General features: G+C 52.3%; 1 protein-coding gene across 12 annotated transcripts in view; it reads left to right on the forward strand.

Annotated features, from left to right (window-relative positions):
• The window catches only part of ZDHHC7 (zinc finger DHHC-type palmitoyltransferase 7), a 41,911-nt gene extending 18,478 nt beyond the window's left edge, over positions 1-23,433 (forward strand). For 4 of the 12 annotated variants that reach the window (XM_064581087.1, XM_064581089.1, XM_064581088.1 and 1 more), the window contains 6 exons: positions 3,524-3,691; positions 3,785-3,999; positions 4,278-4,374; positions 4,844-4,925; positions 5,631-5,761; positions 6,410-8,417. In XM_064581087.1, the coding sequence (XP_064437157.1) occupies positions 3,524-3,691; positions 3,785-3,999; positions 4,278-4,374; positions 4,844-4,925; positions 5,631-5,761; positions 6,410-6,586 (870 nt within the window). In that variant the 3' untranslated portion in view covers positions 6,587-8,417. Of the gene's footprint in view, positions 1-3,111; positions 3,386-3,523; positions 3,692-3,784; positions 4,000-4,277; positions 4,375-4,843; positions 4,926-5,630; positions 5,762-6,409; positions 8,418-8,793; positions 12,584-23,416 lie in introns of those variants that run through there. The other 8 variants (XR_010408166.1, XM_064581084.1, XM_064581083.1 and 5 more) reach the window with 8 other exon arrangements.
• The last annotated feature ends 2,028 nt before the right edge of the window (positions 23,434-25,461 follow it).

Consider the following 25,461-nt stretch of genomic DNA (forward strand, 5'->3'; position numbering starts at 1 on the left):
GTCCAGTCTGGGCTGAACTAGAACCGAGATGCCGTGTCAGGGCACAGACCCCACTGGGACCTCAACAGCATTTTCCGAGGGAGCAGGACCAGTTGATTGGCTTTAGTTCATGTTGTTACTTGAGAATAGGCCCTGGCTCTGGGGAGCAGGGAGGAAGATGGGGTCCTTGAGAGGTGATGGCTCTTACTACTGGAAGGTGAGACTTTCACCATTCTTAACATCCAGGAACACACTGAGGACTTAAAATTGAGAAAGACCACCCACGACCCAGAGCCCGCTGTCCCAGACCCTGGTCTGTGTTCACGAATGTCCACTTTGTCAGCCGGCGTCTGCTGAGCACCTGGCGGCAGAGGGAGCCCTTTGTGGTCCTGTCCCAGGCACCCGACGGAGGGCACCCCTCTGGTAGTCCACCAGCAGCGAGCAGAGGTGGGTGGTCAGTCCACACCAGAAAACGACCCCTCAGCTGCACCGGGAACAAAGCGAGGCTTTGAACAAGGTTCGCCTGTCACCAAAGTCCTTGCCTTTTTGTTAACTTCTTGTAGACCGTTTCCAACACACAGAAGTCGAGCGGGAAGCCCATTAGCCCCTCATGGTCAGTCTTGTGTCAGCGATACCCTCCCTGCTCCCTCTCTTCCCCTCCCCAGAGCTTCTGGAGGTAAATCGCAGATATGATAAAACTTGATTTGTAAGTATTTGCGTGGACATTGAAAGAGGAAGGGCTCTTCTTCGGGAAAGCCTAGCTGCACGTGCGGCGACCCCTCCATGTGTGCGCGGCTGCACGCGGCCGGCCTCGGGGTCTCGGTCTGCTCACTCCTCCTCGCCGGGAGCCTGCGCTCTGACGGTGGGTGACTATGTCTTCCGCTTCTCAGTCTCTGTGTCTCGGGATTTTTTTTTTTTTTTTTTTTAAGATTTTATTTATTTATTTGAGAGAGAGAGACTGAGAGAGAGAGCACATGAGAGGGGGGAGGGTTGGGAGGGTCAGAGGGAGAAGCAGACTCCCCGCCAAGCAGGGAGCCCGATGCGGGACTCGATCCAGGGACTCCAGGATCATGACCTGAGCCGAAGGCAATCGCTTAACCAACTGAGCCACCCAGGCGCCCCTCTCGGGATTTTTTAGTGGAAGAAACGTGGGCCTTTTGTCTTGGAGCTTTCGTTGCACTCTGGAGTCTTCAGCTTACACCCCTGTGCCCGTTTGCACGTGCTGCCTGTCCCCTGGGCGTTCATAAATGAGTCTGTAGGTCTCAGGGATAGCCCCGTTCTCAGCTGGCCCTTGAGTAGGTCCTGGGGAATCCAGAATGCATGACAGGGAGTCGGGGAGACAAGATGGGAATATACGGGAGGAAAAAGAAAACAAAGTACATTGCAAAGCGTAACCTCCCCGGACATAGCCCGTGGCTGGGAGCCCTGTCCCCGAGGGCGGGCATCTGGTTCCTTCCCTGTAGTAGATGAGAGGTGGATGTGGGTGTGCACAGTGGGGGGACCGGGTACTGGAAGAGGCGGCAGGAGAGCAAAAAGCTGTTCGGGGTAGTGGGGCGCCTGAAGGCACTGCTGTGGCCTGGGGAGCTGGGCATGAAGCATGCAGATGGGTTTTACAAGAAGCACCCCCTGATGCTTCTTCTACTCCAAGTAGGAACGTGAGCCTGAGGACCACGTCTCTGCTCTTTGGGTTTCTTTGGACGGCGTGAAGAGCGGCCCCACAGGTGCGAGCAAACGGGCCCTCCTCTGGGCGTGACCCGCGTGACCCTCGGTGCTGATCTGGGGGGACAGCACCCGCCCTTCTGCTTGGCATCTGCTCTGTGAAAGCACAGTGAGAGAGACCCAGAATCCGAGTGTAGGTCACCAGCTGCAGGGCGTCAGCCAGGCCGTCTGGAAGCCCTGAGGGGCTCCGCTGCCTGCCCAGGGTTCTGAGCAGCAACCCAGAAGGTCTCCAGGCAGGATCCCGAAGATGCCCAAACCACCGCGCATAAGCCCCAGCCATCAGGCCCCACCTGCCCTTGCCTCAGGAGACAGTCCTAAGGGATCTCCTGGGAAAGACAGGCAGTTGTTCTGCTTTCCAGAGGAGTCCGGAAGGGTATTGTAGCGGATCACAGTTTTTACTGTGGAAGAGTGCATAAAAATTAAGGTGTGTGGAGTTTTAAAATCTGGTCCATTTCCTCCTATTATGGAAACATATAACGTTGAACTGTCACCAGGAGTGTGTATGACGTTACAGGATTTACAAAATCATTGTATCTTTAAGACTCCTGGATCAGTGGAGGAAACTTGATTCAAGACTCCAAATTGTGGTATGTAAATTAAGTAAAATGTTTTGCCTAACATTCTGGTTTAAATTTTCAAAGCCAAAACATTTTAAACCCTTAACTGTTTAATCTTCTTTAAGGAGACAATTGGAGTGGTAGGAAACACTAGGATCTTGACCAGAATAGCTTCCCTGTGTTAGGACGGTGCAGGGACAGGTGCCTGCGTGGAGGGAAATACACTGGTGGAGGGCGGGCCGGAAGCCGCCCCTCCTGTCCTCAGGTGGCTCATAGGGCTCTGGGTCTGGCTTGCTGGGGGCCTTGGAGCTGGTGGTCCTCAGTCTCCAAGCCCAGCACACTCACTGCTGAGCCTTGTCAAGCGTGGGTGCTGGACCCCACCTCACACAGGTTCAGCTCTCTGGCGCCAGCCCGGGCATCCAGGCTTTGAGAAGTCCCTCGCCGTGCCCACCACTGTTCACTCCCGCCTTGCATCTCCTTGGGCTCGTGCTCCCTCCGCAGCCCTGGGCTGCTCTTCCCGATGTGCATTTCTGCTCCAAGCGCAGGCTCCGTGGCGCTAACCAAGGGGAGATGAGACCTTGTTCCCGCCTTGCCACGTGTAGAACCTCCTCCTCTCTAGTGGGTCACCGTCCTCAGTGCACCCCGCCATGGGTCCCGGAGTCCGTCCCACAGATGTGTTGTGGCCCTCCATGCCCGCTGCACAGGCCTCACCTGCTCCTGGCCGCCGGCGCCCCACCTCGGCCAGCATGTGGGACACCAGCAACTGCACCATCGCCACCCTAATGCTGCTCCTCCCGGGGCCGAGCCCCGCCCATCGCGTCAGGTGCTCAGGGCCACACTTTGCAGGTGCGTGTGTGAGTGCTCTTGATGAGGTGGCAGGTACCTTGCACAACTGCAAATACGAGATAAAGTCCCTTTTTGTTATCGCTCTGTGCCGTGTTGCCCTCCGGCAGCTGCTAGGAAAGCGACACACTTACCATGAAGCCCTGCCCGTGAGAATGGGGTGACACGGAAGTGGTGTCGACAGAGCATTCTGCCCTTCAGCGATAATCAGCTGCCCTTGAGTTGGAATGACTTGACAAACAGACCTCGCCTCTGGTGTGTCCTGCCTTAAGCTAGAAAGAACTCAGGTGACCTACCAGTTTATGAAGGATAAAGTATTTTGAGTTCATTTTAATACATGTGCTATTTTTCATGGAAAATCAAACTCCTGATCGTGTCTGAGTTATACGGTTATTTTTCATTTTTGTCTTTTGGTTTTTAAGTAGGCTCCACGCCCAGTGGGGAGCCCATCCGTGGGGCTTGAACTCATGACCCTGAGATCAAGACCTGAGATCAAGAGTCAGACGTTTAACCGACGGAGCCACCAGGCGCCCCTTTTTGTCGTATTAATGTACTTTAAGTGGCAACCACAGCATTACGAATTCTTTTACAATGTATAAAATCTAAGATTGATCCTACATTTATTGTTTTGTTTTTTTTTAATCTTTCTTTCTCTCCAACCAAAACACATTCTTGCTGAACTGCAGGGGGCGGTCCCCAAAGGAAATGCTACTAAAGAGTACATGGAGAGTTTGCAGCTGAAGCCTGGAGAGGTCATCTACAAATGCCCCAAGTGCTGCTGCATCAAGCCCGAGCGCGCCCACCACTGCAGGTACCACGGCCCCCCCCAGAGCAGCCCGGGCGCCCACCACTGCAGGGACCACGGCCCCCCCCAGAGCAGCCCGGGCGCCCACCACTGCAGGTACCACGGCCCCCCCCCAGAGCAGCCCGGGCGCCCACCACTGCAGGGACCACGGCCCCCCCCAGAGCAGCCCAGGCGCACCCACCACTGCAGGGACCACGGCCCCCCCCAGAGCAGCCTGGGCGCCCACCTCTGCAGGGACCACGGCCCCCTCCCCAGAACAGGAGGCCCTTCTCGGAGGCCTCTTGCCAGCACCTAATTCTGTGTATTGGATGCGTGAACTGGGGTTGTATGTTCTCAGAGCATGGAGTACTGAAAACCAGACTTCTCCTTTTCAGTATTTGCAAAAGATGTATTCGGAAAATGGATCATCACTGCCCGTGGGTGAACAACTGTGTAGGAGAAAAGAATCAGAGATTTTTTGTGCTCTTCACTGTGAGTAAAAGTACTTGTGTGGTGACTTAAGTTGAGTGTTCAGTTCTTTAGAATCTTGTCTGGAGCAGGTGAATTTATTCTCACATCAGACCACTTTCTCTCCAACCTTTTCTCCGGGATTGAAATGATAATACCGTGCTGTCCTTGGCAGGAAGCAGTCAATGTTGCTTGTGTGACTGTTTTAGGTGTTTTATGCGGTTTCGTTCTCTCTCAGATACCTTGAGTCACAGTTGCTAATTAGGGTCTTACCGAAATGTGTTAGGACTCCCTTCCCTGCTGTGTGTTCTGGGGGATTGTGCTCCTTAGTGTAGTATGACCCCGGGCGGCAGCTGTGAGCTGCTCTGATGGATTCCTCCCCTCATTAATCTACTGATGATCGAAATGGAAGAGAAAACACGCTGACGTAGATTTTGCTCCTAGAAACACGTGATGGCTTCCTGGTTGCTAATGAGCTGCTCTCTTGTTCCAGATGTACATAGCTCTGTCCTCAGTCCACGCTCTGATCCTCTGTGGACTCCAGTTCGTGTCCTGTGTCCGAGGGCAGTGGACTGGTGAGTCACGCTGTGTGTCCCCTTCTCGTGAGCACATGCTGTCGGGCAAAATGGGAAAAGCTAGAAGAGAAGATGTTCCCATCAGTTCTTAGATCCCTTTAGTGAGGAGTACGGGTTTCAGGTCTCCTGTCTCATGAGTGTACTGAAGCCACATACGCACGGTCCTTGCTTAGCCACGTACCAGTTCCTGCAAAGCGTCCCTGCAGAGTTTAAGACTACCTGGAAATGAGTGTCGTTCTGGCAGACGTTGAGTTTGCTTTCTGGTTAGCTAGCTGGGAATTGTCAGTGTGGGCCTCGAGTTACCGTATCGGAGCAAACTGCAGCAGGTGCAGTAAGGTGGGCACTGATCGCCCCTCCCTGGACGGGCCAGCAGGTCGGCCAGATGCGCCCCCTGGGGGCTTGTGCGGAGCAGGGTGGGGACGCGGGGCTGTCCTATCTCCTGGCTTCCCTTGAAGGTCAGTGCACAGGTACAGCTTTCCAGAAACCTCGGGTGAGATGGGAACTGCTGACCAACAGCTGGTGGAGTGGGTTTCTGCCAAGAAGGGCTGACTGCCTCCGCGCCGCGGTGAACAGTGAATGTGCCATTGACAGGCGAGCACGGCAGTCCGCTGGGCCTGGTTCCGGGGCTGGCTCCACGAGGATTCTTCTGTGAGCCGAACACGATGCTCTGGGGCCCGCTCACAGCCCGCTTTCTCTTGTTCACAGAATGCAGTGACTTCTCACCTCCGGTGACTGTAATCCTGTTGATCTTCCTGTGCCTTGAGAGTCTTCTGTTTTTCACTTTCACTGCAGTTATGTTTGGCACCCAGATCCACTCCATATGCAACGATGAAACGGTACGCTTCCTTCTCCGGCGCGCCTGCTTGACGTTATTTGGCTTGAGTAAATGGGCAATCCCAGGGTCAACAGCAGGTGCGGGCGTACTAACTCAGGAGATTGATAGGACAGGTTCTCTGTGTTTGTCCTTCCTGTCTTTGTGCGTGGTGCAAACTCAAGGATCAGTTTGATTTGAGAGTCAGCAGATCCGGGCAGATAGAGCCAGGCTGATTCCCAGGTTCTAGGAGACCCAGCCCCCCCCAGAGCAGCTATGTGTGAGGTGCCGCGAACGAATGGCCTTCATGCCTTTGAACTGTAGATCTAGAGCAGGCACTTGATAAATATTTGTAACAAATGCAAAAAAAGTTGGTGGCCTGACCCCAAGGACTGGCTCCTTCCCGCCACCGCCGTGGCTGCCCGGGCTGGGTGCGGGTGGCCACTTGGCCGGTGGCTACAGCCCGCAGGCGCTCAGGAGGCCGTGGGGCTGGCACAGCAAGGAGGGTCTGCTCTGCTGGCCACCGAGGGCCCACACGTCGCCAGAGCATCTGGCTGTCACGTGGAACCGGATTCCAAACTCTGGTGCTGGCTTCTCTGCTGTGAGCACAGGCCTGCACGTGGTGGGGGTTCCGCGGGGGCTGCCGCCCACCTGCGATCCTCTCTGCTTCCAGGAGATCGAGAGGCTGAAGAGTGAGAAGCCGACGTGGGAGCGGAGACTGCGATGGGAGGGGATGCGGTCTGTCTTCGGAGGGCCCCCCTCCCTCCTCTGGATGAACCCCTTTGTCGGCTTCCGGTTTGGGCGGCTGCAGACCAGACCCAGGAAAGGGGGCCCAGAGTTCTCTGTCTGAGGCCTCATCATGCCGGAACTTGTCAACAGACTTTAAGTTATTTATTTGGGGTCTGAAAGGGTATCAGTAGCTCGCCTGTGATCATGAGGGCAGACGAAACCTACACAGACCAGCTGCTTGCAGCAAGCAGAGTTTTCTATATTTATAATCACAGATTGCAGAATTTCGAAACCAGTGATGGGGGGATGCTCTGGCCAGTTTTCGCCTGTATGACTAACGAGAGGTACGTGGCCACGTGAAGAAGCCAAATGTCATTATCTTCCTGCACAGTTAGGATTTTTGTTAAGAACACTTCGCATTTTCTAAGAAGTTGTGTGGGATATTCCATGGGTGATTAAAATCCTGTGTATTAAGCTGCTTTTTTCAATCATGAAGAAAAAAAAAGTCAATCCAGTGAATAGGAATTCTCCAGCTAATGGTTTCAGGGTGTTCCTGTTGACCCTGGGCTTCATTAGTGCACTCCCTCGAGCAAGAAGGGGCGTTTACATAGAAACACATTTTGGTCTCAATGAGCTCTGACACTTTGCACTGAATATGCAAAAGATCTGTGCACTGAACAGTGAAGGTGGCTTTAGGTTCACTCCCACTGCCCTGGAAGAGGGGTGCTTTGACCCTTACAGCAAGTCTGTGTGTGTGTGTGTGTATATGTGTCTGTGCGTGTCTGCGAGTGTGTGTGTGCATGTGTGCTTTAAAATTGGCAGCGTTGTTTAGGTGACATAACAGGTAATAGCTGCGTGCAGCCAACGAGCTGTTTTTTTAGAAACCGACGTTTCAGGGAAGAGGGGAAAGCTGCCACGGGACAAGGCCCCGTGGGGTTTACTATGAATGTATTGCATTTTGGAGAATATCTTGATCCAAAGAACAATCACTCCTGTGTGGTCCTTCGTTGCCCTCGTTTTAACTTTATTTTAAAGATCTTGGGTGCGTGAGGGCCTTGGAACGGACGTGGTTTTTTCCCAGCCAAGTCAGCAGTGTACGGACGGCACCTCAGTGAGAGAACAATGAAGGCTCGTGTTGGCCTAATACTTTGTGCAGCTGGATGTCGTTTTGGGTGTGGAGGAGGACGGGCCTGGCCACAGTGAATCGCAGAGAGAGACAGCTGTGGGCCTCTGGGCGTCACTGAGAATGTGAGGGGACCCCAAGGCAGAGCCCCTGGACTCTGAGCCTCACTCACTTGCAGAGAGTATTCAGGATGTCAACAGCTTTATTTTTTGTATCATTTATGTTTCTCTACGCACGTCACAAGCGATGAAACAGGACCTTTGGTGCAGTGCTTAAAATGCTATCAGAAAGCAAACAGCTCCCCTCCTTGGGGACTCGCCTTAAACTTGGCCTGCTCTGTACCTGTTCTGCGGGACTCGTGAGGAAGCGATCCATGACACAGTCCAAGTCTCTCTTGCGAGCCTGCCTGCACGCTGAGAAGAGTTGGTGTTTCCTTCCTGGCTTTGACGCCTTTCCGTTCATCTGTGAACTGTTCTGTTTCTGTGGGAATTAATCCATATCCTCTCCTAATCAGGGCTTCTGCCACTGCTGATGCAGATCCCCAGGGGGACCTACCCGAGATACAGCTGTTGCCAGGTGAGCAAAGCTGGGGGGGATGTCTTGGAAATGGACCGAGTCTCTGCACACATGTGTGAGCCATGGGGGAGGGGCCGTGTCCCTGCCAGAGGGACAGGCCCGAGGGGGACCGGACACGACGAGCGTCCAGAGGTCGTGTTGCATATTCATTTGCACATCTGTTGTCTGGGGTGGACTTGTGTGTTTGGCTTCAGTGTGAGGCTTTTAAAATGTATACCTGTTTATCAATAAAAACATGGTCGAAGTGGTTGAACCCCGTGAGACTTGGCAAGTGTGTGCAAATCAAGTATCCTTGACTTTCACCTCTTCAGTGTCATTTTATGTGAAATAAAGTTGCCGCTGACAGCCCCAGACAGCTGGGTAAGTGGCGCAGGTCCTCACTGACCATCAGCACCAGCAGCCTGGCTGCCACCGTCCCTGTCCCAGAGCCCCGAAATGCTCTGGTGCCATGCCGAGTGGTGCGGGCTGGCAGGCGCTGCCCTCCCAAAATGTGCCCTACCCACGTTTACCGTCTGCTCGAAGTCGATGCGTGTCATCCAGCTTGACTTGATTCAAAGCATTCCTGTCATTTTTTTAGTGCACTTTGAAATAAAAACAATTAAAAAAAACAATCTCTCTCTTGGATCCAGAATCTCAGGCACCTACAACTTCATTCAACAAACCTAACGTTTGTGCTCGAGGGAGCCCAAGGGCCGTGAAGAGGGCGATGGTGCCGGCACTCCGACCCACAGCACGAGGACCAGCAAGCTGCGCGCACGCCCACTATGCCCGCCCGTGGGGAGGCCGCCCGCACACTCTCGCACGGGGTGCCTGCTGGCATTTCGGATGTGCCGGGGCCCGGACACACAGCCCTGAGCCCGGCGGCCAGGCCGGCAGCAGCTCTCAGGCTTCTGTTTGTGCAGGATTTTGCTGCCACATCCCCAGTCTTCCCCCATTGGGCTGTGAGGGTAGACTCCTTATCTAGAGGTAGGACGGTGGCATTGAGGTGGATAATGGCAATATGACCCAAATGCGAAGGTGGCCAAATCCAATCTTCTGGTGTATGTGAACTTGGTTTGGCTGCTTAAGCAGAGAAAAGCATCCTGTAAGGTGGCCCAGAAAAAGCCCCTGAAGAGGCGGGTGCCCATCGAATCCACAGTGTTTCCAAAGTAGCATTCCGGTGTGCTCGGTGAAAGGGTGAGCTACTGGGAAGTCCTGACTGGGGACCAGATTCAGAACCTCAGTGCTTCTTACCCAACTGATAAGCAGAGACAGCCTGAAGACGCAAAGGGAAGATACGCTGTCATCTGTGGCTGGTTTTGCTTTCGATCTGCCAAAGGAAGCACAGCTCGGCTGCCAGGCATGATGGGGAAGACCGGGAAATTCTGCTTTCCCGGGGACCCGTGGTTTCCCAGGATTCCTGGCCTGCTCCCCCTCCCCTCCCCACTCACCCAGCATGTTCACAGACTGACATTTTATTCCTTGTATAGTTTATGAAGGCTAGATAAAAAAACTAAGCTAAGTAGGGTCCTGGGACACACAGTTTCCCGCTTTTCCTAGAGCTAGAAGAGCGGTGTGTGCCCTGGTCCCCACTGCTAGGTCTTCCTCGACCCCAGCAAGCCTCTCTGGTCCCGGGGTGGTTCTGCCTGGCCTCCCCGACCCACTTCTGTTCCCGGAGCCCGGCTTCTCCAGGGTGCTGCGCAGCCGTCGTCCTGAAGCACGTGTGTTCAAGCCCCCTTTTCCTGGGCTCCACATCCAGATCCTGCAGCTGATGCAGAACATTCTCTGCTGGTTCCTTGAAAAGGGTTGTTACCAGTCAAGGTTTTCAACATGGTGGCCTGTTGGAAAATGCCTTTATTCTACCCTCACCTTGGCTGGCGGACTGTGTAGCCGGATCGCGGGTTCTAGTTTTGGTCTTTTCATTCCCCCTGTTGGGAGCGCCATTCCATCGTCCACCCCCACCTCCAGCCCCCACCCCAGCACAGCCGCTGAAAGGGTCTGTGCCCCCTTCTTCCCATGTTTGGCCTCACGTGTCTGCCTGCGTTTTCAACCACAGGAAGCCTTTTTGTCCTCTTGCTATCGGATCCTCAGGTGTCCCCGTGGTTGGACTGGTATGCGTGCACCCCTCCTGTCCCAGACACCCCTCCGTTTTTCAGTCCCAGCAGGTATGATGTCACATATCTTCGGGAACTCCATCCTCTCCATTTTCTTGTTTTCCTAACTCTTACAGATTGAATGTTGCACTGCCTAGACTGGTCCTCTGATTTTCTTAACTGTCTATGCTCTGTTTTCTGAAAATAGTCTTAATTTTGTCTTCTAGCTGAGTATTTGATTTAGGCTATGATAGTTTTAATTTCTAAGGGCCCTTTATTAGTTCCTTTGTCCTTATTTTCTTTCTTAAACACACACACACACGGCTTTTTAAAAAGTGGGTTTAGATTCCCAGCATAACTGAGGGGACGGTTCAGTGGGTTTCCATATGCCCTCTTTCCCCACCATCAACATCCCCCACCAGAGGGTACCTCTGTCACAGTTGATGAGCCCACGCTGACACATCACCACCCAAAGCCCATAGTTTACATTAGGGTTCGCTCTTAGTGTTAATTCAGTGGGTTTGGAACAATGTATAATGACAGGCGTCCATACACAGAGTATCTTCACTGCCCTAAAAAAGCCTCAGCTCCACTTAGTCCTTCCTTCCCCTCCACCCTGCCTGGCAGCCGCTGATCTTTTCACTGTCTTCATAGTTTTGTCTCTCAGAAAGAAGGTCATCTAGTTGGAATCTTACTGTACGTGGACTTTTCAGATGGGCTTCTGTCACTCAGTGACAAGCATGTAGGTTTCCTCCATTTCTTCACGGCCTCATAGCTCATTTCTTTTTAGCGCTAATATTTGATTATTGTGGTGTGCCACAGTTTATTTATCCACCTCCTCAAGAGCATCTTGCTTGCCCCCCAGCACTGGCAGTTATGAACAGAGCTGCTAGAAACAGCTACATGCTGGTATGGACCTAAGTTTTCAACCCGTGTGTTCTGCCAGGAGTTGTAGTTTCCGGGTCTTCCGTTGGAGTTGATGTTTGTGTATGTGGGAAGGTAAGGGGTCCATTTTCATTCTCCTGCATGTAGATAACCAAATTTCTCAACTCCACCGTTTGTTGAAGAGACTGTCCTCTCCCCATCATGTGTTTCTGGCACCCTCTGTCAAAGATCAGTTGACCATACATGCCTGGGTTTATTTCTGGACCCTCCATTCTGTTCCGTTGGTCTATATATCTGTCTCTCTGCTGGTACCATACTGTATTGATTCCTGTGCCTTCAAAATATATTTTGAAATCAGGAAGTGCGATCGTCAGCTTTATTCTTTGCTCTCATGATTGATCGGCCATTTTTAGTCTTCTGTGGTTCTGTATGAATTTTAGAATTGTTTTTTCTAGTTCTGTAAAACATGCCATTGGGACTTTGATGGGGATCACATTGAATCTATAGATCAGTTTGGGTAGCATGGACATTTTAGTAATTCTCCTTCCAATCCATGAACATGGGATGTCTTTCCATTTGTGTCTTTCATTTCTTTCATCAATGTTTATGGAGTTTTTCACTTCTTAGTTTATTCCTAAGTATTTTATTCTTTTTTATGTAAATGGGATTGTTTCCCTAATTTCCTTTTCAGGCAGTTTGTTGTTAGTGTATAGACACGTGACTTTTTGTATATTGATTTTGTATCCTGCAACTTTTATTAAATTAGCTTTAACGGGTTTTTTTTTTTTTTTTTTTGGAGGTTTTTTTGCTTTGTTTTGGGGGGGAATCTTTAGAGAGTTTTTGATATATAAGATCATGTTACCTGCAGACAGGGATGGTTTTATTTCTTCCTTTCCAATTTGGATGCATTTTAATTTTTTGTGGTTCAGTGCTCTGGTTCGGACTTCCAGTACTATGTTGAATAAAAGTAGTGAAAGTAAAAGGCACCCTTGTCTTGTTGCAGATTTTTACTGCTGAGTATGATGTTAACTGTTGGCTTTTCATACATGATCTTTATTATGTTGAAGTACTTTCTATTTACAGTTGAGAACTTGGTTTATTGTTTTTAAGCATGAAAGGGTGTCGAATTTTGCCAGACACCTTTTCTTCATCTGTTGAGATGATTGTGTGATTTTTATGCTTTATTCTGTTAATGTAAGTGAATCACATGAATTGATTTTTGTTTGTTGAACCATCCTTGTATTCAGGGGAAAATACCACTTGGTCCTGGTGTATGTTTCTTTTAATGTGCTGTTGGATTTGGTTTGCTATTGTTTTGTTGAGGATTTTTATATCTGTTTTCATAAGGGACATTGTTCTGTAGTTTTTTTGTAGTATCTGTGTCTGGCTTTGGTGTCAGGATAATGCTGATCTCATAGAATGAGTTTAGAAGTGTTTCCTCCTCTTAAAATTTTTTTTTAAAGATTTATTTATTTATTTATTTGAGAGAGCGAGAATGAGAGAGAGTACATGAGAGGGGGGAGGGTTAGAGGGAGAAGCAGGCTCCTCGCCATCAGGGAGCCCGATGCAGGACTCGATCCAGGGACTCCAGGACCATGACCTGAGCCGAAGGCAGTCGCTCAACCAACTGAGCCACCCAGGCGCCCCTCCTCTTAAATTTTTTTGGAAGAGTTTGAGAAGGATTGGCCTGAATTCTTCCTTCAGTGTTTGGTAGAGTTTACTAGTGAAGCCATCTGGTCCTGGACTTCTATTTGTTGGCGGGTTTTTGATTACTGATTCAACTTCAGTATTAGTTATAGGTCTGTGAAGACTTAATAAAATCAGAAATGAAGGAGGAGACATTACAACCAATGCCACAGAAATAAAAATGACTATAGGAGACTATAAACAATCATATGCCAACAAACTGGACAGCCTAGAGAGGATGCACTCCTGGAAACATACAACCCACCAACTGGACAGCCTAGAGAGGATGCACTCCTGGAAACATACAACCTACCAAGACTGAATCACGAAGAAACAGCACACCACTTACAAGGCCAGACTCAATCTGCAGGAGTGCTCCAGGGGGCAGGTGTGTTAGTGGCACATCTTCATCTTGAGGAAGGATTTTGTTGGGAGGAGGGACTTGAGACCTCAAACTGATAAAGAAGCAAAATTCAAACTAAATGAAATGTTTGGGTTTCATTATGCTTCCTTCTACTGCACCCCCCCCCCTTTTTTTTTTTTAAAGATTTTATTTATTTATTTGATAGAGCAAGAGAATACAAGCAGGGGGAACAGTAGAGGGAGAGGGAGAAGCAGACTCCCCACTAAACAGGGAGCCCGATGCAGGGCTCGATCCCAGGACCCTGGGATCAAGACCTGAGCTGAAGGCAGACGCTTAACCATCTGAGACACTCAGGGGCCCCACCCCCCCTTTTTTTTAAAAGATTTTATTTATTTATTTGAGAGAGAGAATGAGATAGAGAGAGCATGAGAGGGGGGAGGGTCAGAGGGCGAAGCAGGTTCCCTGCGTAGCAGGGAGCCCGATGTGGGACTCGATCCCGGGACTCCAGGATCATGACCTGAGCCGAAGGCAGTGGCTTAACCAACTGAGCCACACAGGCGCCCCATCCATCCCCTTGTTTTGATTGTCATCCTTGAGAATGTCATGCGGAATGAACTAGGAAGGAGGAAACGGGCATGTTCACAAGCCTGCTGCAAGACACATGAACCTCCAAGAGCTTTAAAAGAAAGGGGCCACAGGAACGTTGGCGAGGTTGCAGGTCTTACGTGAACGTGGTCACTGCTTGTTTTCCAAGTAACAACAGCAACCAGGTAAGGCCAGACAACTGCAGAGATCCGCAAGGACCTCACTTCATCCAACTAAGGAGACTTGGGCCCTCCATTCTCACCCCACCTCCCTTCTCGTGTCCATCAGCTCGGATCCTAAAAATACCTGGCCCACTGTGCAGCCCCCTCTCTCTGGACCAAGTTGGGTGGCGGAGCTTTGCCGTGTGGATGTGATTTTTTTCAGTTCTGGGACATTCCAAAGAGATGTGATTTTGCAGGCTGATCAGATGGGAGCAAGCATGTACACTTACTGGGGGCCCCAACGCCCCTTGGGTTCTTCTTAATAGTAGTCCCACACACGAAAACCTGTAAAACTGCCTGCCTTGCAAGGCCTTATTGTAAGAGTATCACCAGGTTGTACAAAGGCATTCTATTCAAGTTACTCCAACACTTTATAAGTTCTGAACGAGAGCCGCTCACACCGTAATGTACATACACGTTCCCTGGCATCTTGGTAAAGGTTAGATTCTGATTCAGCAGGTCTGGGGTGCAGCCTGAGATTCTGCATTTATCACCGAATCCTGGTGACGCTAATGCTGCTGGTCCACAGACCCACACTTTGAGTAGTAAAATCTAAATGTCAGCCCACATGGGAAGAGTTAATTTGCCCTTGGTAGCTACTCAATGAAAGTATTAACCATTTGACCAACACTGAAATATACTTGCATAAGTAAAGAAGACTGTCTTCTGCTCTCCTGTCAAGATCATACACAAGATCATACACGTGTACACACACCTTTGTAAAGTCAGAACAGGAAGGACAAATAGAAAAGTGAAAGCAATTGGACTTGTTGAGGTGACAAGCCTTTTGGAGAATTTCAAAGTGTTTGTGGAATCAGCAATTAAAAGGAAAAAAGTACTCAATCCTGAAAGTAAACCACTGCTTTGAGTTGTTTATCGTCTACTCTAAAAAGTTTTAGAACTTAATCATTTTGGGAAGAATTTATGGCTTACTGAGAAAAGCCTGGAGGTTGATAGAGTTCATGTAGGAAGTTGGCTGAAGGACAAAGCAGCTCTTAACAATTATTTAAGCAGGAAAACGATTCAGTCAGTGGAGACTGGTTCCTTCCGTGGTGTCATCTGGGAGGTGAGAACCATTTGTCCTTCAGAGCCACCAAGCTGGCTGCTCTTGGAGTTGGGTGGTGTCACTGTGCCACGGCGGGGTGCACTCTCTCTCGGCATGACTTTGACCACTGGCCCCAGCCCAGCCATCCGAAAGAGGGAAGTCATCCAGCTGGGAAGGCACCTTCCTTATCTGAAGGACTGTTTTAGGCTGGAGGCATCATCCAATCAGCAGGGAGGCTCCCAGGGGACCACTTGAAAGGAAATGGTCCTGGGGTTGCAGAAGCTCTCCATAAAGACACGGCATTTTTTTTTACTTTGTAGTCAGGCTTTGCTGTGTCCCAGGCATGACCTGCAAGATGGCCTACCAGCTCTGAAATCCCCTCTTCTGACAAGCGCCGGGCTCAGCATGCCTGTGTGGATGGACGGGGACACTGTCCACCTACAGACTGACCCTCTGACAAACCAGCTCATCTTCACCTGGCCAGTAGAATTGGCTTGAGTTCCAATAAAAGCTCCCAGGGCGAGGTTTAATAATGACAGTGACCACCAGGACCCCATTTCGACATTTCCGGTTTCCAAAATGCCCTCCTGTCCATGATCTGATTGCATCTCACTATAGCCTTGAGGCAGATAACAAAATGCCCATTTCATAGACCAAAAGACAGGCTCCCTGAAGTTACTGAAGTGCCCCAGTCCTCACAGGGAGGGCAAGAGGAGGATCCCATATGGGCATTCCGGCTAGAATAAAACACTTTTTCTAATTTAGCTCCTCCTCTGTTTTTATTTCCTAATTACTGAGTTTAAAAAGTAATTTTAAAAAACCCTTTTTGAGTAAATAAGTCAAAAACAGTAACATAAATTGCAACCTTCACTGAGATTATTTCAATAAAATATTTTTAGTAGCGTTAGAACTGCAAAGTATATCCTGAAAACTTCATTGTTGTTTCCAGGCTAAATCATGTCCCCCTGGGCACTGGAGCAATGCCTGTCCATGTCCTCGTGACCCCTTCCCTCCAGGGAAGCCTTTGTGCTGGTCTTTATACGTTTGCAGGTGCAGGGCCCAACCTGAGATTTCTGGGCTCCGCCCTGACATTCAGACCCTGGATTTTTAGTGTCTGGGATGTGTGTGTCCACAGCTGAACACTCCCTGGCTCAGACTCTAAACCTGCCTGATCTTTTCTCCATGAGCTTTAATGCAAATCCTGGGGGGTTGGGGGGGGCGGAGCCAGGTCAGTGGCCAGGACATGCCCACCACGGTGTCCGTCAAAGCCTGGAGGAGCCAGCTGCGGAGAGAGGGAGGGAACTCAGGCCCGGAGGGTCCCAGGCAATGACTGGGAGAGGCTGGTCTGGAGCCCACAGGTGGCACAAAATGACCATTTTATGTTTAATGTTAACATTGGCAGTTTAATAATAATGTGAGAAGCTGGCTGACCTCGCAACTCACCTGCTCATCCAGAAGCAGCTCACAGAACTCCAGGAGGACCAATTTCTGCCACTCACAGGCTCACGAACGTCACCTTGGTGGCCAGGGCCCTGCGCCAGTGGGTGACCCAGGGGTAGGGAAGCTGAAAGAGAAAGTGGTTGGCGTTGGCCCTCAGCCTGGCATCAGCGTAACGTCCACCAGAGGGCACCACCAGACAGCAGATGTCCACACGCGGCTCTGGCCACAGACACTCCTGCAGCCAGGGCTCATCTGGCCAGGTGGTCCACTAATGCTTACTGAATGCCTACTGTGCGCCCGTGAGGCCTCTGCCCTCAGTAGACACGGATACAAGAAATTAAATGTATAATTATATCCCGTGATTCGTGCTATAAATGAACAGCAGCAGGGAGAGGGAACACCAGGGTGGACATCATGGGGAAAGAGGAATCAGGGAAGGGCCCTGGGGGAGGGAACAGCCTTCCAGGTGGAGGCAATAGCACATGCAAAGGCCCTGGGGCAGGGAAGGGCTGGCTGGTGGTGAGTTTTGTCTCTTTAACATCAGCCTGGAATTGGAGCTGCTTAAAACAAGAGAATGCTCTAGTGGAAGGAGCTGACAGAGCTCACGTGGCCCAGCCTGCTGGGCTCAGAGAAGGTGCCGGCGGGGGGGGGGGGTGTTCACACATGCTCACACCACTGGTTACCAGCTGAAGTAGGTTTCCTAAAGATCAGGCTAGCCATCTCCCCCAGGGCCCAGGAGCAAAGCAGATGGGCTTCTGAAGATCAGGGACTTCAGACATTTCCCTCCGGGGTGGGTTGTTAGGGCTCCTCGGGTGGGCAGGGGTGGGAGCAGGGGTGGCATCTGCTGTGGAAAGCACCCTGGAGGTACAGGGGAAGGAGTCTGAGTAGCCGGGAGGCGTCTGTGCATGGCCTTTCTCGGCACCGGGGACAATGGTGTACTGGGTGGCCTTGACAGCTATCCGGTAAGGGACTCTGTTCAACACCCCAGAAAGCTCAGCCATCAGGCGGCCTCCGGGAGGGTTACTCCACGGGCAGGTTTGGCTCTGAGTGCCCATGGGATAGGGCTGAAAGAGCCTGCCAGACGCGGCTGCAGTTCCCACACCTGCCACCCTCCAGCTGCGTGACTTGGGGCAGGCACCTTCCCCTCTATGCTTCGGTGTCCTCATCTGCAAAGTGATGCTGTCACAGTCCTCCCCCAGGCAGCCCGCGGGAGGTGTAGGGCCGTAAGGGCTGGCCGGGATGCCCATGCGCCTTGGTGTCTGTTAGGGGGCGCAGGGCTTCGTGGCCACAGCAAGACCTCACACCCCGCCCGACGAGCCGCGGGTGGTTGCACTCCTCGTCCATGTCTTTCGCCCTTTTCTTGGTTTTTCTGGACTAACACAGTGTTCTCAGTTAAGATGGTCTTGCAGGCTTTTTTTTTTTTTTTTTTTTTAACACAAAAACTTAACCAGCTAAACAAAACCAAGTCCATTTATAACAAAGTCCCACCAGAGCAAACATTTGCAATCCCCCACAAATTTAAACAGGCTGCAGCTCATGTCTTTAAAAGCCACCAGCGTCTTCATGTTTGTCTAGGCCTTTCTCTCTGCTGGGAGGTACTTTTCCATCTGCCCTCCTTTCTCCCAGCAGAGCCCAAGGAGGTGGGGGCGGCTGTCCAGGTACTGGACCAGGGGTGGGCAATCTGCCCCTGGCTACAGGAGAGGCTGCAAGCTGGTGGTGTGACCTGGATGTGTCCCCGTGGCATTGGTAAAATACCTTGAGTCAGTCACTCCCATGTACAAATCAGGAGAGTTCACCTGGAAATGCAGATTCACGGGTTCCCTGGGCCCCCATTCTTACCGGCCACCCTGCCTGTAGCTGGCGGTCACTCCCCTAAATGCACGCACGCCCAGGACAGCATTTGCATCTTTTTTTTTTAAGTAAGCTCTGTGCCCAACGTGGGGCTTAAACTCACAACCCCGAGATCAAGAGTCACACGCTCCACCAACTGAGCCAGCCAGGTGCTCCTTGTTTTCCTTTTTTAAATAACCTATTGAAGCGAGATTCACATAACCTAAAATTAACCACTTTAAAGTGAACAGTCAAGTGGCAGTTTGTGCCCTCAGCGTGTCGGGCACCCCCCCGAGAAACCCTGTGCCCACGAGCCATCACTCCCCACTCCTCTGCCCTGGCAGCTGTGTGTCTACTTGGCGTCTACGGAGCTGCCTCTGCCGGGCATTCCTCACAGACGGGATCGCACGAATGTGGCTGCCTTCCCTCGCTGAGCCTGTCTTCGGGGTTCATCCAAGTTGTAGCCTGGGTCAGAGCTCCCTCCTTTTCATGGCTGAGCAGTACCCCGGCCCGTGTGTGTGCACACGTTACACGCATCCACCACAGTCTCATACCACTCCCGTTTGCCCCTCTGGGCCTTGCTCCCACCCCACCGAGACTTGCTGGCTCTCTGCAACCCTGAGGGCCACTCGGATCAGCAGCCAGCATCCTCCCCGGGAGCAGAGTCTCAGACCGGGGTCCACAGAGCCATTTCTTGGCCAGGCCCTGCCCTGGGCATCTCTCACACCCGTGCACGCACACGCACGTGTCTGCTGCATCACGGCCGCCCAATGCTGCTGGGCACTTTGCTGTCCTTCCCATCTGCACAGAGAGCTCCATCTCCTTCCCTGCTGTGCACGACGCAGCACCGTGACCCTCAGGTGTGGGCCAGCCCGGCCAGCACTCCCACACGTGGCCTGGCCAAGCCCTGGGCCCCAGGCAAGCCTGGAAAGGAATATCCTCTAGTTTCCTGGCCTCTGACCTCCCAGAGCCAACACCTGACAGCGTTGGTCGCCACGGGGCCTCATGGACATGGGGGAGATGCCTGTTAATCGAATGAATGAAAAAGTGAGTGGCTACTTCTCACTCATTGTTTAAGGCCTAGAGGAGATGTCGCCTCCTCCAGGAAGCCTTCCCAGGGTCTCGGCCCTTCCTCTAGGCCCCCAGGCCCATATGCACAGCACATAAGCCCACTGGCTGTGGCTGACGGGCACTGTGTTGGCAACCACCACACTCGCCTCCATTCCTCCTGGTACCTCCAGGAGTGGGCAGGACCCCTAGCACAGAGTGGTGAACAGTGAGCCCACAAGGCCTGGCACACAGCCGGGGGACGAACAGATGGCAAGAGTCATCTCTGCCATCATCAACGCCAAATCTAAGCACACCTAACAGTTTGTTTCCACAAAGCTCTGCAATCACACCCATTTTGCAGATGAGAAACTGAGGCTGAGAGTCAGCATCTTACCCGAGGCCACACAGTTCGTAAAGTGGGAGCTGGCTGACTCCAGCTCTTCCCCACTCTGAACCTTGCTCCCGCCCTCCTGTTGGGGCCAGAGGGGACACAAAGGAGCAGAGTGTGCTGGGAAGTCTAGGGGGTGAGCTGAGGTTCAGGGGGAAACATGGCTTGCGTCTCAGATGCCAGCAGGGAGGGTGAGGACAAGGGGGAGAGGTGACCCTGAGGCAGTGTTTTTTCTGCACACACACTGTGTGTCCAACCAAGGCCCTCGGACAGTGGGAGGGAAGAAACCCCCACTGGGCCCTCCCCAAAGCAGTGGGCTAGCCCCCTATCCCCCAGTCCCTCCTGAGGCTGGGGCTGCCATATTGGCCGCAAAGTCCAGGTTATGATCTGCCCCCTCTCACCTCTCCCTTGGGGAGAGGGAGGGAGACACATGTTCTCTAAGGGGAGACTCTGAAGATGTCAAGGGCTTCAGTTAAAAGAGGAGAAAAGAAGCTGAGAGGAGCCAGGGGCTGGTGAGACGGGGACACACACACACACGTGAAGGGGCCCCCCACCAATTACAGGATGTCTTGTCTTCACCCACTCGGCTTCCTCCTTGCTTTCCAAACAGAATTCTGTTGTTCCCAGGCTGGTGCCAGGTCCTAGGCAGAACTGGGGAGAGATGGAGGGAGCCAGGGCCTACAGAGGCAGGAGAATGCAGGTGAGAGCTCTCACCCTTCTTGCAGAGAATCTAGATCTTAGAGAAAGGGATGAGAAAACAAGCAAAACTGGGGACAAGAAGCTCATCTTCATCAGAAAGCAGGGCTGAGGCTGGGAGGGGGTGAGAGGTAAACACAAAAGCTGGATTTGGGGGGTGAGGTCTGGGGTGAGTGAATAAGGGAGGCATCCTGGGGTCGCTGCAGGATTTGGGAAACAAAACTGTGGGTGAAAAAGTAGATTCCTTTAATCTTTTAGGGAATTGCAAGTAAAAATTCAAACTCCTTTGTCTCCCGTCGGTGACTAGATCACACTTCCCTCCAACACTCTCTAGACTGTGCTGTCAGGTAACCTGGGTCATAGTAGGGTTACATCCACAAAGCCCATCTCACAACAAGGAAATAATTTAATCCTCATCACGGCTCAGAGGCCGGGGCTGCCATTATCCCACACCAAAGATGACAGAACAGAGACACAAAGAGGTCATGTGAGTTGCCCAAGGTCACAGAGCCAGAACGGGGCCATGCTGGGACAAAGCCTGGGTTCTCCTGCCTCCAAATCCTGACCTCTTTTCTCTCCCCAGCTCTGCCCCTGGGGAAGGATCCAATGACACTGAATCGTCTCTTTTTCAGAGTTTAATATTTTGGGCCAAATCTGAGTGAGGTTTGCTGTTTCCTCTGAAAAGTTTGGCCTGACCTCAGGGCACCGATGCCTGGTCACTGGCAAGAGTCCTCCACTGGCAGGGATGGGCTAGTGGGCAGGCTGCTCTGGACACGATTCAATAGAAACTCAGATAACCCAATAAAAGCTCTTATTTACCTTTGTGGTCAAAACACACAGGACAGTTTAAAGGTGTCAAGTAGGATAATGCCCACTGCAGGCATGGAAGTGGGCACCTCTAGTCTCTGCCGGTGGGAGGTTAAATCCGTACAACTTTTTGGAGAGCAACTTGAAAGACACTATGAATCCAGTGTCTTTAAAAATACAAAGTCTTTGACTCAGCCACTCCACTTCTAGGAACATAGCCCAAGGAAATAATCCTGTACAATGTAATTGTTCTCATTCACACACTGATGGAGTTCAGACGGAGGGTCCTATGTGGTCAATGGAGTTCACGTCTAATTGGTTAACTAGAACATTTGTTCTTCCACGGACATTTTGTTTCCCCTCAAAATGGAAGAGCACTTGGGCTATTTTTTTTTTTTAAGATTTTATTTATTTATTTGAGAGAGAGAGTGAGAGAGAGAGAGCGCACAAGAGGGAGGAGCGGGAGAGGGAGAAGCAGACTCCCTGCGGAGCAGGTAGCTCGATGCGGGACTCGATCCCCAGACTCCAGGATCATGACCCGAGCCGAAGGCAGTCGCTTAACCAACTGAGCCACCCAGGCGCCCTTGGGCTATTTTTAAAAATAGCACCTAATTATGCATATAAATTTCTACTGATTTCATGGCCTGGCTTCCAATTCCAAAAGCCACAGGATTCTCAGTCTGGAGAGGACCTTACAGGTTTTTGAGTCCAACATTTCCCAAAGGGTATCACATAAGAGGTTAAAGGGTAGGTGAGAATGAATGCTTTTGCACTGGAATGCATTCAGGAAAATGGAACATGCTCTTCCCTGCAGGACTTCTCAGGGCCTTTGCTATATGATGGGCATTGCAAGTCTCCGCCATGCAGATAGAGGGTGCAGTGTTTCTGTGCCATGTTTGGCCACTGCATTCATTTTCTGGGGCGGCTGTAACAAAGTGTCAAGAGCTGGGCGGCATAAAATAAAAGACATTCTTTCATAGTTCTGGTGGCTAGAGGCCCAAGAGCAAGGTATCAGCAGGGCCAAGCTCTCTCTGACAGCTCCAGGGGAGGATCCTTCCTTGCTCTTCCAGTTCTTGGTGGCCCCGGGCATCCCTTGGCTGTCTTCACATGCTTATCTGCCCTCCGTATCATGTCCAAACTTCCTCTTCTTACGAGGACCCCAGTCATCACGCCCACCCCTCTCTAGTAGGACCTCATCTAAACTTGACATCTGCCAAGACTCTGTTTCCAAATAAGCTCACACGCAGAGGTTCCAGATGGACATGAATTGTGGGGGGACACTATTCACCCCAATACAGATGGAAAGCCCTCGGAGGCTTCTAAGCAGGGGAGGCACGGGAGCATACCTCCACCTGCTGCACTGGGACAGACCACAGAGGTGAGGGCGGGCACAGGGACAACAGCGAGGAGCTCCCTGCAAGGTCCGGGCGAGAGGATGCGTGGCTCAGGCCAGGTGGAGGAGTACAGGTAGGGGAGGTGGTTGGCCTTGGGCTGCATTTTGAAGGGGGTGTAACCGGCGGTGACCCAACATTTGAATGTGTGACTCAAGGAAATGAGGCATCAATGTTACCCAACTTTCTGTGCCCTGCAGGACACACCTGCCTCCGTGTCACCATGGGAGGCTGTAAATACCAGGACCTTGAGCAAGCCGCTCCTCCTCTCAGGGCCCTGTTGTCCTCTGTTGAGATACGGGGCTCCAGGGCTCGAAGGTGGTCATTTGGCGGTTGCCCTCCCAGCCCCCGTGGCTCTGCAGAAACAGCGCCCCGCCCACACGCACGATGCCCACGGGGCCTTCCTGGCAGCCGGTGTGTGCCTGGCGCATTCGAGGGAGGGAAGGCCGGACCCAGTCTGACCCTCCCTGGGATGGGCGCCGCTGTGGGTGCTCGAGCAGACAACAGGGCCTGCACAGTGCAGGAGAGCTCACCTGGGTGGGGAGACTCCTGTGGCTTCTGGTGGCTTTTGGTGGCTGTGCGGCTTGGGCTGGGCTGACCAGCGGGGCTCGAGGAGTCCGGCGGCCACAACCTCAGGCCTGGAGCCTGCTTCTGTTTCGACAGGGCTAAGGGTGGTTTGCACTCATGGAAACAGGTCGTGCTGCCCAGGCTCAAGTCACCTCCCAAGCTCTCCACGAAGCAGGTCACAGAGCCAGGCAACTGTCCTAATTTGAGCTCTGAAATTTCTTGCAGACCTCTCCCTTCTGCCGGGAATTTGGAGGACTTGGTCCAACATCTGGACAGGAAGGAGGCTGACCCGCTTCCATGCACCGGACCGGCCGGGAGCAAGAGACAAGGCGGGGAGGTGTGGAGCAACTACGTGGGCGTTGGGAATGCTCTGAGACTTGGTTTTTCCATCTGCAAGATGGGCCGTCGCTGGCCACCTTCCCTTCACAAAAGGACAGCTTAACCCCCAACAACGAAGGAAGCACATAAGCTGTGAAGAAAGGCCAGCCCTTGAATCTGGACATGCTCCACTGGGAGGACGCCAGCCCATTTTCTCGGGTTCCCTCAGAGCGCTGACTGTGGGGAATGGGAGACAGAGGCAGTGAGCATGTGTCCCGGGGCTGCTGTGAGAAAGTGCCACAAACTGGGAGCTTAGCAGACATGCAGTTCCGGAGGCTGGAAGTCCAGAATCAAGGTGTGCAGAGGCCGCGTTCTCTCTCAAGGACCGTCGCCTGCTGTCCTGGCTTCTGGTGCCACCAGCAATCTTGGCGTCCCTTGGCTCACGGATTCATCCTCCCACCTCCGCCTCATCACCACATGGCCTTCTCCTGGGGTATCTAAGTTCCTCTCTTCTGGTAAGGACCCCCGGCACTGGATTCAAGCCCACGCTCATCCAGCATGACCCCTAGTTTAACTTGACATCGGCCAAGACCCTATTTCCAAACAAGGCCACTTACAGCTTTGGGGTAATGGATCTTTTTACAGGGCGTGTCCTTCCCATGGTGCCAGTGAGCTGTCAGAAAGGCTGGGTGGAGGGACGATTCCCTCTTGGCCATGTCTGGGGTTGGGGGACCACCAGGCACAGCTGGGAAGCCCTGGGCTGTCCCACCTGCCCTCACAGATGGAGGTTCCCCATGTCTCCCCTGCAAGGGGCAGCCAGCCTGAGGTCAGCCAGCTGCCCATTGGCGAAGCTACGCCAGAATGCAGAGCTCCAGTGCCAGACCAGGGCTGGGCTGTGACCTGGGGAAGGAAGCCCAGCATTTTAGCCCCAGCCCTGCACACAGGCCCAGTGGAGAATGGGAGGCTAGAGCGGAAATTCATGGTGGAGAGAAATCGGCGCCTTTACCTGTTGGATGGCAGAAGGCCTTGACCTTGCATCAGGGCCCCACGTGACTTCCCAGGCCGCATGCACAGACCCACAGCAGCTGCCCCCCTCCGGCCAATCCTCTGGATGGGGACCGAGGACTGAGTTGGCTCACAGGCTCCCTGGAGGCTGGCTCTGCAGGGAATGTTTGCCAACCCAAAAGACACACTTCCCAGAGAGGTGTGGGGACCTGCCTGAGGTCACACAGCCATCAGTCAGGGCCTACGTGAGGGGCCAGGGGCCTTGCCTTCCGTTCTGCCAGTGGGATCCTCATAGCCTTCATCCATGGAGTTGGCGTCTGTCGGGGAGGTCTTCGCACAAGGGAAGCAGGATGGACTTGATAACGGCTCCACGGTGGCAATCGGATAGAAAGGATCACCCTCGCACGCCCATCCTACCTGTGAGCAGCCGGGTGCTCTGGGCAGCTGGACTCAGCCAAGGGTTCTGTCCCCAGTCAAGCCTCTCGGGTGTCCTGTCCTGTCACTGAGCCTCAGCTTCCAGAGCTGTGATAGGATCGCAAGTTCAATGTCATCGGTGGTCATGAGGATTCGGGATTCCCTCCCAACAGCACCAGCACATAGTAGGTGCCCGAGAAAGGTGCCATTTCCATTTTTTATTGCTGCTGTAATCAATTTTCATAAACTCAGCAGCTTAAACAGCACAGATTTATTGTCTCCAGCCTAGAGGTTAGAGGTTCAACACGGGTCTCCTTGGGCTCAATCAAGGTGTTGGTGGGGCTGCGCTCCTTCTGGGGGTTCTGGGGGACAACCTACTCCTTGCCCTTCCAGCTTCTAGAGGGGGTATTCCTGGGCTCACAGCCCTCCCCCAGAGCTCAGAGCCAGCAACACTGTATCTCTGTGCTCAGACCCAGCAACATTGTGTATCTGTGCTCAGAGCCAGCAACACTGTATCTCTGAGCCTTCCCCTC

The sequence above is a fragment of the Mirounga angustirostris genome, unplaced genomic scaffold (assembly GCF_029215605.1).
Source record: "Mirounga angustirostris isolate CCGP_5_RB_7025 unplaced genomic scaffold, mMirAng1.0.hap1 SCAF_16, whole genome shotgun sequence".
In the NCBI taxonomy this organism is placed as follows: domain Eukaryota; kingdom Metazoa; phylum Chordata; class Mammalia; order Carnivora; family Phocidae; genus Mirounga; species Mirounga angustirostris.